This window comes from Otolemur garnettii, unplaced genomic scaffold (genome assembly GCF_000181295.1).
Source record: "Otolemur garnettii isolate 467f Iridium unplaced genomic scaffold, OtoGar3 scaffold00117, whole genome shotgun sequence".
NCBI lineage: Eukaryota > Metazoa > Chordata > Mammalia > Primates > Galagidae > Otolemur > Otolemur garnettii.
In genome coordinates, this window is record NW_003852512.1 from 2,737,088 (window position 1) to 2,749,613 (window position 12,526).

At 37.5% G+C, this 12,526-nt stretch overlaps 1 protein-coding gene across 2 annotated transcripts in view; it reads right to left on the reverse strand.

Moving 5' to 3' along the window:
- Nucleotides 1-1,082: 1,082 nt before the first annotated feature.
- The window catches only part of MCF2 (MCF.2 cell line derived transforming sequence), a 64,989-nt gene continuing 53,545 nt past the window's right edge, over nt 1,083-12,526 (reverse strand). For both annotated transcript variants that reach the window (XM_012809928.2, XM_012809929.1), the window contains 6 exons: nt 9,606-9,698; nt 7,244-7,322; nt 6,608-6,671; nt 4,660-4,769; nt 3,367-3,476; nt 1,083-1,115 (listed from right to left, as the gene is read on the reverse strand). In XM_012809928.2, coding sequence (XP_012665382.1) covers nt 1,083-1,115; nt 3,367-3,476; nt 4,660-4,769; nt 6,608-6,671; nt 7,244-7,322; nt 9,606-9,698 — 489 coding nt within the window. The remainder of the gene's footprint in view (nt 1,116-3,366; nt 3,477-4,659; nt 4,770-6,607; nt 6,672-7,243; nt 7,323-9,605; nt 9,699-12,526) is intronic.

Consider the following 12,526-nt stretch of genomic DNA (forward strand, 5'->3'; position numbering starts at 1 on the left):
AAAGCAGAAAACTTGATTCGCTATCTATGTTCCCCAGCCAGAGAACATCACAGACATTACAAACGTACCTACCCAATGACCCTCAGCATCCTCATGGAGAAGCTGAACAACATCTCCATTTCTAATCAGGAGATCTTCTGACCCTCTCTTCCTGCAGTCTGGTAGGGCTTTATGTTTGCCTGGAAACTACAAAGTTGTTTTGAAAAATTACATCATAAGCTTGATTGCAAAACTACTTGTATAACTGCCTGTTCTGTGACATAAAGAATTTACTCATTACTTCAGTGGAAAATATGGCACCTGGAGCTTTGCTGGAACAGACATAGAGCAGTTTGTAGTAAAAAAATAAAGCAGAACATATGTTCACTTAACCTAAAGAATTAATTTTTATTTGAAAAAAGAGAATTACAACATGAAATATACAGAAAATAATAGAGCACAACTAATTTGTTACATGAATTATAAGCATAAATCCAGAAAAAACAAGCATGAAAATATTAATTTTTAAATACTCTTATTTGTAAACTATTTTCATGAAAATTTTATCTTGGCACATACAAAAGACAATAGCCCTGAACAAAGTTTACTCATGCCCCTGAAAGAACTTCTGGGCATCGTATTGTTTTGCACAGGTTAAAATAATGGGCACAAAAGCTCTGGGTCCAATGAAAGCATATGAAATCATCACGTTGTGCTTTACTTGACCTTAGTCATTTTGCAGCCATAATTTTAACTTAATTCATTAATAAGCTAAATAATACAAGGCACACTGATTGCATTTGGTTACAAAGTAGATAGAGAAGAAATGATTTTCAAGTCCAAAAGTATTCTGAGATGAGAATCTTTCCAGCACAATATCTTACACATCAAATACATAATTTTCAAAGAAAAGAATACATAATCAAAATTTTTAAGAAAGAAAAGAAAAACTATGTGCTGTTGATTCTTTATATGTCCAAGGAAATTAACCTGAAAACAACATCCACATCATTTGGGCTGAACATCTTTTGAGTAGTATTTTTTCCAAATAGGCTGAGAAGCAGGCAGGAAAGAGCTACTTGCCATTTGACATAGTAGCTTCATCAAAATAGGAGAGCCATGTCCGTCACAGGTCTCTACAAGGGAAGCGGTACCCATTATTGCTCAGTTTTTAACTTGATAGGACTTCTTTTTTGGGCAGGGAGAGAGATGCATGGAATGCATTCTATTGTTCTTCTGCATGTTTTCCTTTGTAGCACAATTCAGGGATTTATTGGAAAAAGAGAAAAAAAACTAATAGTTTTTCTACATTTCCATACCCTGTGATTAAAACATTAATCAACGTTTCATATGCACTTTACTTTCTGAGACCATAGGTGGAAGAAGACTTAAGACTTAGTTCTTCACTATTCGGGCGACAAGCACACTAGAAGCCCTGATACAAGCATTATGAAAGGTATCCATGTCACAAAAACATTTGTACCCACTTAATATTTTAAAATTAAACAAAGACTGAGTTCTTGACAATAGATCATCTATAGTAAATGCAGCAAATGTTTAAACGTTTCTTCTGACTTTTTGCTCACATCTGAATAACTACTCCCACCCATTCCATCTTCAGACAACATTAATTAAGGAAATTAACTTATTAGTCTAAACCAATGGTTCCCCAAACTGAGGGTTCTAGGTATTCTTTCAAGAGGTCTGGAAGGTCAAGCTACAATAAAACCTTATTTACCTATTTCAGTGTCATCCTCTCACAAGCATTAACATGTAGTGGAGTTTTCTAGAGGCTTTGTGATGTGTAATAGTACAACAGAGTGAATGCACAAACAGATATGAAAATTCAGCTTTCTTTTACTAAGCCAGATATTAAAGAGATTTTTAAAAATTCCATCCTTCTCATTAATTTTATTTTGAAAAATGTAACTTTTAAACAAAAAATCTTGCTTATTATAAGCTTATAATGGGTTTATCAATATTTTAAATGAATAAATTAGAAATTATTTATCTTTTCATTTTACTTTATAATATGATAAACATGAATAGTTGGAACCTACATAAGCCAGAGTTCTTTGGGGTTCTCAGTGTTTAAAAATGTAAGGGTTTCCTTCACTGAAGTTTGAGAACTGGCTTGGCACCTGTAGGTCAGTGAGTAGGGTGCCAGCCACTTACACTGAGGCTAGTGGGTTCAAGCCTGGCCTGGGCCAACTGCAACCAAAAAATAGCCGGGTGTTGTGGTGGGCACCTGTAGTCCCAGCTACTTGGGAGGCTGAGGCAAGAGAATCGCTTAAGCCCAAGAGTTTGAAGTTGCTGTGAGCTGTGACGCCACAGCACTCTACACAGGACAACATAGTAAGACTCTGTCTCAAAAACAAAAAAGAATTTGAGAACTGCTGGTCTAGACAATTAACTCAAAACAAATCTCTCATCAGCTCCCAGTCTCAGTTTCCTCCTCTGTCAATTAGAGCCATTAAAGCCTGCCCTGTCTCACACTAATAATATGGATGTTAATACAAAAATCATCTGGTCAACTGTAAACTGCCATATAAATATGTATAATGGTCATCACATTGTTAGAAGAAATGATATCTTTTACTTTTTTGAAGAAAACATTTTAGAGTTAATGCTGTGCAGCTTTGTGATTATCCACGCCATTACTCTCTTACACGAACAGTAAACCTGCCAAATTGAATTGGTTCCTCTGAAGGGCACCAAGGAGCAGTTCACTACCAAGCATCATTCCTACCGTCCAAGGTGGTGGCTTGAGAAAAGTAAGGATTTACCCCCAAACAATGCTAACTCCCCTCTAATAGGCCACCAATACCCTAACGACTTATAACTATTTCTTCTATAAAACCCTCACTTTTACCCTAAAACAACTTCATTTTTTTTCTGGGTACTTCACTACTCTAATATGCTGAGATTTGATATCATTAGTACATGTTATGAGAAACCACTAATATATATTCCCCGGATATTTTAAATAGTTTTTAATGTGTAATGTTTATTTCCTATATTTTCTCAGCCGGAATTCAAACTGACTTTTAAAGTATATTTGAAACTTCTTTATTCTCTCACTTTATTTCACATGCCTAGATGGAAACCCCAGTGGTAAAGCTCAACCAAAGATAAACTTGGTCAATTTATAGATTTGGAAACTATTTCACCAACCTCAGAAGAAGCTCCATGTAGAGGCCAAACAAGTCCTATTTAAAGAGAAAAGTGCTCTCTGAATGTTCATAATAAGATTGTTTCAAATCTTTTTAGCCATGGAATATTCCTAATGACCTCAAAGGATGCTGACTAAAGATTACTCCTATGCATTTTACCTATTTCATCAATAAACCTGCCTCAAGGCTCTTAATGTAATATATCGTTACTAACCATTAGGGACCTATCTTCTTCTTCATTTCCATAAGTAGAGTAGAAATAGTTGCTTGGCCACTCGTCAGGCTCTTCAAGGGTTTCTGCAGAGTGTGACATCTCAGTCCAAACTATAAGAAAAACGTGGAGTGTGGCAGTTACTTAACGGTGCTAGTGTATCGTAAGTTAAGAAGTAATGCTAATTAGAAAAGTTAATAACTGAATTTGAAAAATTGGATTAAGCAATCGAATGCAAGCAGCAAATTAATAGAATCTTATCCTGGTCACATTAAACTATTCATAAAATCTTGGAAAAGTCATGTCAATTTTCTCTAACTTGGTACGCTCACCTGTCAAACAAAGGCATTAATACTATTTATCCTCTCTCCATATTGCTATGGAGGCCAAAGCATAGGTGACCTGAGGGAAGTGACCGTTATATGGATTACTGAAAACTGAGCAAGGGTGTTATTCCTTATTTCTCCTCAACTTGTGGGGAATTCTTCCAGACAAAGAACAATTATATTTAAGTATTTAGTATCAGGCATTCTGCTAGGCATTTCTCCAGAGCACTCTATGCTATTGATTTTAGAGTTGTTTAGGTGATTCCTTTGTGTGCTTCTAGAGTACTTTGTACTTCCCTGGTATAACACTTACCCAATTTACTTTTGTTTGTTGAACTATCTTTCTACCCTCCTAGCTTCATGGGGGTGGCAGCTGAGTATATCCTAATTAGCCTGCATACCCAGCACTTTGCATAATTCCTAGCACACAGGTCATGCTGTGTTAATATTTGTTGAATTAAATAAACTGTTTAAAGTCGTTTCAAATAATGCACCTCACATAGGACCAACAAATATTCCAAACTAAATGACTCTTCTCTATTCATTAAACCAAGGGGGTAAGCAAAGTGTACGTTTTATTTATCTCTATATTCCTCTACAGCAGGGATTCCCAAACTTGAGCATACATTTGAATCACATGGGGAGCTTGTTAAAACTCAGGCGGCTTGTTAAAACTCTCTCCCAGAGTTTCTGATTCAGAAGGTCTGGGGTGGAGCCAGAGAATCTGCCTTCTATACAAGTTCCCAAGTGACACTGATGTTACTGATCCAGGGACCACACTTTCACAACCACTGCTCTGTAGTGCCCACCAGAGTGTCTTGCACATGCAAGACGTAAGAGCCTTCTAAAAATGCGTTAACTTTATTTTCTTTATACAAAAATACCAGGCAGGTAGATTTTCCAAATTTACCATGAGAGAGAAAAACTTGCACAGCCACGAATCTCATCTTGGGATGACCATGACACATACCTGCACTTGCTGCCGCCTGACCTGCCAAGATTGCCTCAGAGACCTCCACCATACCGCTAGCGTGTTCTGATTCAGTTTCCTCGAAACGTGCAATAGCTCCCTGCTGCTTTCTGAAATAGTGATGTATAAAAATAAGTGAGCTTTTGTACAACTTAAGAGTAAGAAGAAATTTAAAATGGTATTTCTTTCACCAATATCATGTGTTACAAACATGTTCTGAGAATCCATTCAAGCAGTTGATACTTCTTATTTAAGTCTGTGTGACAATAGCTTATAATATACAAAAGCTTAAATCCTAGGATCTAAGCTGGCAGGTTCTCTCTATTATGTGAGGAAAAAACTACTCCCTTCTAGACTCAAAGAAGGTATACTGTCTACCATTTCTCTCGCTCTGCAGACTTTTAACCTTAATGAATTATGTAAGGTGTGTATAAATGAAGATGAAACTTTCAACTGATACATATTGTTGGGTACCTACTATTAAGTCAATTACTACATGAAAACTAAAGACTTTACTCCTATAAAATAGGATAAAAGATTGAGTATCATAAATTCTGGAAGAAACAGATTTTGTCTGTGACTTTTTCTTTTCTCTTCTTTTCTTTTTTTGCAACAGTCTCAGTCACCCTAGGTAGAGTGCCATGGCGCCATAGCTCACAGCAACCTCAAACTCTTGGGCTCCAGTGATCTCTTGTCTCAGCCTCCCCAGTAGCTGGGACTAAAGACACCCGCTACAATGCCCAGCTATTTCTTTAGAGAGGAGGTCTCACTCTTGCTCAGGCTGGTCCATCTCAACACCCCAGAGTGCTAAGATTAAAGGCATTAGCCACCATGTCTGGCCTTATCTGTGAGTTTTAAACAGTTCTCCTGGAACCCTAAATGAACCACAACATGTTGTACCTTGATTTTAGCTACCTCAGAAAGATGAAGTACAGCAGAGGGAAAAACGTTATTTTTAATAATTCACTCATCCCTACAGCAAGCAGATGCTTTATGGTGAATCTCTATGCCAGATCTCTAGAATCAGTTTGGTAATTCTTTTTTTTTTTTTTTTTTTTTTTTTTTAGGAACACAGTCTTACTTTGTCACTCTCGGTAGAATGCCATGGTATCATAGCCGACAGCAACCTCCAGATCATGGCTTAGGCAATTTTCTTGTCTCAGCCTCCCGAGTAGCTGGGACTACAGGGGCCCACCAGAATGCCCAGCTATTTTTTGTTGCAGGTTGGCTGGGGCCGGGTTCAAACCCACCACCCTCAGTATATGGGGCCGGCACCCTACTCCCTGAGCCACAGGCACTGCCCAGTTTGGGAATTCTTTATGCATATATACAAATTTTCTGTGGTAACTCCACCTTTTAAAATTTCTAGAGGCAGAATACAAAGACCGCATCTCTAAACCAGCAGAGGTCTGCTATCATATAGGACAGCCACCTTCCTTAAAGATGTGCTGGTTGTGTCTAGGCTCAGTTCCCTCCCAGGAGCCATACTTTCTCTCCAACTATGTAAAAAGAGAGGCCAAGTCACGAGCAAATGGTCTCCATTAAGGGACAACAAATCTGTGAGCCAGTCGTTCATCTGTTCTGTTCCCATACTCTTAACAACTCTTTTCCTCCAAATTGAAGGTAACCACAAACACTTTCAAGAGAAAACCATGAGGACAGCCACCTTTCTTGTCAGCCTACATGCAACTCTTCTAATGATGTATTTCAAACAAACCATGTGTAATTGTGTTTAAAAATCAGCCCAGGGGGTAAGTATTAGGAACTGTCAGGCTTTAATACATGTACAAAGCTAGAATTGAGAAAAATGATGTGTTTATGGAATCTGAAGAGTTATCACTAAAGTGATTAACAGTTTTTTTTCTGATTCTTTAATTATGTTGTTTCATGTTACATATGGAAAACAGAAGACTGCAGGAGTGTTATTTCTCAAAGAATAATCACTTACTCATCATTCTGAGAAGAAAGCTGATTCTGCTCTGATAACCCATTCTGTTGTTTTTGTTTTTTAACTGTGAAATAAAAAAAGCTTATATAAGCATCATCCAAAAGCTATACTTCTTACTGCCCTTGAAGGTCAATGACTTTCTCTCTTCCTCTCTCACATACACACATACCACAAACATACCACTGGAATTAGAGTCAACCTTCACAGACTTGAAATAACCAGAAGGAAGACCCATCTGATGTTGGAATTTGGAATGGTCCAAAACATGCAGTATTTTATTCAAAACATCCAAATTTGGAACTGAACCCAGCTCTCACTCCAACATTATCAAGGACTGATTACTTGAGGTCCTGAGCAGAGTTGTCTCTAGGGAAAAACTGGGAATGAACAGCTCACTGTGCTGCTTCTCAACTGCTTATCAGCAAAAGGGTTCATTCATTCTCTAGTGTAAAGTTCATTCTCCAAAAGAGTTTAAACAGCTCTCTGAATCTCAATGGCGTACTAATTAAGAAATCTTTTCATTATAGATAGTATAAAATAAATAAAATCCCCATTCCCTGCAAAAAGCATCAAAAAATTTGAGTCAAAGAGCTGTTACTATACTACTTGTTCTGAAGAAAGCATATTTGAATTTACCTGTCATAAGTTCCTGTTGCTTCAACAAAATATTTCTTATTTCTTTTAACCACAACATCTTTACTTCAACATTAGGAGCCTAAAGATTAAAAAGAAAGGATGTGTTTTCTTTTAAAATGCATGCTCTATAATTAAACAAATGTTAATTGAACGTATTAAACATAATCTAGTACCTAAAACTCCATATTCAAATTCAAACCTTTTGATTCTTAAAATTCCTAAGAATAAAATCATTAGCTATCAGATTAGATGAACTAACAGTCAAAACCATTTTTAAATTGCCCTTATAATGGAACGGTAACTCTTAAGTAAAAATGTGACATATAACTCTACTTATGTTTTTATTTGCAGGAGGCTTCTTTTTGAAATGTAAATATTTTTATGTTTAATTTTAGTAAAATAAAATGAGCTCTACTATTTCTGAAAAGATAATCTATTGTAGAATAATCTTCATGACTGATAACATGAAAGCCTCCTTTAATATCCTCCCATAAATTACAAGATAAGTTTGTTAAATGATATCAAGCAAACCCAGAAAATATATTTTCATAGATGGCAGTCACCTACTACAGCATTTTTAAAACAAACAAAAAACACTGGGTATTTTCAATAGATGATAGCACATTGATAGGTTGTGACACAAATACATATTAAAATGACAACATTCTCTTGAAATGTTCTGATTTATCTCCTATTTCTTGAGATAGGTTGGACTATATAGTATTTGCTCAGGGCTTTACTCATGTTCTTTAGAAGCAAAGACCAGTCTGAACTGTCACATACCTTCATCTTGTAATCAGATACCCTTTGAATGCTGAGCACACGAGAAAATGAGAACTATTACAATTCCGTAACTCTGGAAACTTAAGGTGAACAGAGAAGCACCTGCCAAGCTGCCCACACTAGCTGATAAGTCTCCTAGTATAGTTGTGAACACCTGAATCCCTAGGCAGGGGTGTCCAACCTAAGGGCACACAGCCACATGCTGATTTTGTGAGGACGTTTTTTCTTATCTGTGGTGTCAGATACCACAAAAAGGATGTAAGGACCTTATTTTTGCTAATCAACTTTCATTAGTGTTTGTATATTTAATGTATAGACCGAGACAACCCCTCTTCTTCCAACATGCAGCAGAGAAAAGGGAGATGGACACACCTGTGGCCTCACGACTACCACAAGTAGATCTCAATTTAAAGAAAACATGTACTGGCAAAAAAAAAAAAAAAGAAAAAGAAAAAAGATTTTAATCTATCACAAAGCATATTCAAATAATATTTTAGTGACATACATAAAACAAACAGAAGTTTTTGGTATGTGACCAAAATTATTTTACTTTGGAGATTCAGACTTTTGATTTTTTTTTTTTTTTTGAGACAGTCTTAGTATGTCGCCCTCAGTAGAGTGCTGTGGCATCACAGCTCACCACAATTTCAAACTCCTGGGCTTAAGCAATTCTCTCGCCTCAGCCTCCCAGGTAGCTGGGACTACAGGTGCCGGCCACAATGCCCAGCTATATTTTTGTTGTACTTATTGTTGTTTAGCAGGCCCAAACCAGGCTTGAACCCGCCACCTTCAGTGCATGTGGCTGGCACCCTATCCACTGAGCTATTGGTGCCCACCACAACGCCCAACTATTTTTTTTTTTGAGACAGAGTCTCACTATGTTGCCCTGCGTAGAGTGCTGTGGTGACACAGCTTAAAGCAGCCTCTAATTCTTAGGCTTTAGTGATTCTCTTGCCTTGGCCTCCCAAGTAACTGGGACTACAGGTGCCCGCCATAACATCTGGCTATTTTTTGGTTGGAGTTGTCATAGTTGTTTGGCAGACCTGGGCTGGATTCAAACCAACCAACTCTGGTGTGTGTGGCTGGCACCCTAGCCACTGAGATACAGGCGCCGAGCCCCAGCTATTTTGTTGTTGTTGTCATTGTTGTTTAGCAGGCCTGAGCCGGTTCAAACCCACCAGCCCCGGTGCATGTGGCTGACTCCTTAACCACTGACCTATGGGCACCCAGCCCAGACTTTTTTTTTTTTTTTTTTTTTTTTTGAGACAGAGCCTCAAGCTGTCCCCCTGGGCAGAGTGCCGTGGCATTACAGCTCACAGCAACCTCCAACTCCTGGGCTCAAGCGAGTCTCCTGCCTCCACCTCCCAAGTAGCTGAGACCACAGGCGCCCGCCACAACGCCCGGCCATCCTTTGGTTGCAGCCGTCATTGTTGTTTGGCGGGTCCGGGCTGGGGATTCGAACCCGCCACCTTAGGTGTACGTGGCTGGCGCCTCAGCCGGTTGAGCTGTAGGCACCGAGCCCAGACTTTTGAATCTTAATGAAGGTTTGAGTTTGTAGAAGACTTTTTAAACAACAAACCTGGACAATATAAACTTCTTCTTTCCCGCCATACCAGATTTCAAACTTGCGGTTATCACCTTTTACGTGTTCAGTGATTCCAACTTCATCCATCTATAATAAATCAGCCCAAATTTTCATAAGCATTTTAACTATGAAATTAGATTAAATCTACCCCATCATCATCTAAATGAAACAGAATTTCTCAGGTGTATAAAATATACATTTTATGTTCAATGAGTATGAAATGATAAGTACAATCATAGACAAGAGTATTTAAATTTTGTCACTGAATGATATAATTTATAGCTCAGATTGCATGCTCCATTCCAGTGATTGACACAACTGTTATAAATCTGAACATCTAAGTATTCAAATGATGATCTGAATCTGACCATCTATGATTCAATTCTGTTACAAATTATAGTATTAAAACAAATTATTGTGTCAAACGCAGAAGTAATTACATCAGTGAAAAAGTCTACCCCAAATTAACTTAAACCATTGTTTAAAATTATTTGCCAGGTCACTGAATCTTAAAATTATGGCTTACCTCCAAAGAAGTCCTACAAGTAATACACATCTAATTTATGGGGTGGGGGAGAACCAGACGGGTACACAAGGATCTATTTCCACCAAGCCCTCAGCCTCTCTAGAAAATAATCTGTGGTGGGACAGAGGTGTTTCCTTGCAGACAGTGAAATTTTGTATGCAACATCTCTTCTTTCCCACAGATTTTCTTCTTCTCCATATGACTGTGCGAAAGCACGAACTCTTCCATTTGCTTTCACTGTTTGCTGCTAACAGCTTGGGTAATTCCATTTTGACATATTTCACTCCCTTTTACACATTCTTTTGTGGTTCCTTTCTACTTTTCCTATTTTCTTTCAATTTCTGTCTAATTATGTAAAGGAATATCTCACTCTCTGTTCCAATTATGAGCCCTCCAAAAGACCCTAATTAAAACTGTTAAGCATTAAAAGTAGTGCTAGTTAGCTCCTCATACCAAGAAGGAAACAATTATGCTTAGAAATGAAATGTAACTTATTAATTAAAGACCCTATGATATCCACCCTGAATGTAATCAGAAATTACTTTGGCAATGTTCCAAAATATTTTTATATTCTTACTTCACAACTTTAACTAACCTACTTCTGCTCAAATATCAAAATTTAAGATAAATAATAATCTCACATTTAATTTTTTTTTGAGACAGAGTCTCACTATGTTGCTCTCAGTAGAGTGCTGTGGGATCACAGCTCACAGCAACCTCAAATTCTTGGGCTTAAGTGATTCTCTTGCCTCAGCCTCCCAAGTAGCTGGGACTATAGGTGCCCACCACAACACGTGGCTATTTTTGTTGTTGTTGCTGTCACTGTTGTTTATCAGCCCCGGTGAATGTGGCTGGTGCCCTAACCACTGAGCTATGTATGGCTCAGTGAAATAATAATCTCACATTTAATTTTTTTTAAATAATTTTGCTTCATTATATGGTTTTGTCTTTTTTTCATTTTTTTTATTTCAATTGATTTAGGGCTACAAGTAGTTTTTGGTTACATGGATGAATTATACAGTAGTAAAATTGGGCTTTTAGTGTACCTGCATGAAAAACTGTAAAGCACATAGGCTTTGCAGTTAAGAGAGGCCTGGGTTACAATTCCATCACTAATATTCACTAGCTATGCATCTGGGCACAAGTTGCTTAGCTTTTCTAAATTTCAGTTTCCTCAACTATAAATGGGAAAGATACCTATTTCATAGTTGATAATATTTTTTTGTTGTTTTGGGGGGGGGGTTTGCCGTTTTTGGCCGGGGCTAGGTTTAAACCCGCCACCTCTGGTATATGGGGCAAGCACCCTACTCCTTTGAGCCATAGCTGCCGCCCTGATAATAATATTTTGAAATAAAAAAATTAAATCATGTACATTAAATGCTTTGATCATATAGTAGGCTTTTAAAAGCATGCATTTGGTTTCTAGTCTTTCCCCTATTTCAATTGAAATAATTTTGTTATTTTTCACTGTGGACATATAACACATCAGGTGCCCTGGAAATCTAATCATTAAACCTGGTTAGCAAGCACGTATGCATGTTAGTTAAATTAAAAGATAAATGACAATAATTTTAAACATATGAACTGAGGAATCTAAAAGACTTAAATCCCACATCCTTCCATCTGACTAACTATGACCTTAGACGGGGACTTTTTTGCATGTAAGTGGCTGATTGAAAATATTTCATATAGTCATTAGAAAGTACGTGGTCAGGCCACAGGATTCCAGCATGCTATGATGCAGTCAAGACAAGAGCCCATTTACAATGAGACAGAAGTTACTCAGCAGTAGAGTATCCATGCTGATCTTCTCTTTCAAGGCTCAAGATTTGGAAACCAATAACTCTAATTGTTGAGCAACACACTGACTAGTGATGCTAGCAATTGCTTAATGCTGAAATCTCATGATAGGTAAGCAGGAAGCAGTAATCCCAGCGAGCCCTAAGAAATATCCTAATTTCCATCTTTCTTCAGTCAGCAGTACTATTGTTTTCCCAGTAATCCTCATCGAAAGCCTTGTAGGCATCATTAGTCTTTATTATTAAGGATACTAGGTATTTGTGGTGAACTAAAAAAGCACACAGATTTTCTTCCTTCAAACGTCACATATTATTTATTTCCTCTATCTAGTAAGTCACGAAGCCCATCTGTCTACCCTCCATTGAAATGTTTCTCATATCTATCGTACCCTGTTTCCATGGCAACAACTGTCGTTTCAATTCTCATGATTTCATCATCTCATACGGGTCCTCCTTACTTTAATGTACGTTATGGAAGAATATGCTCATGAAAAATAAATAAAGTGGGAAAATGAGGGGAAAACTTTTGTCCGTTTTCCAAATTTTCTATAACAAATGTTCTATTGCTTTTAGAAATTAAAACTTGAAAG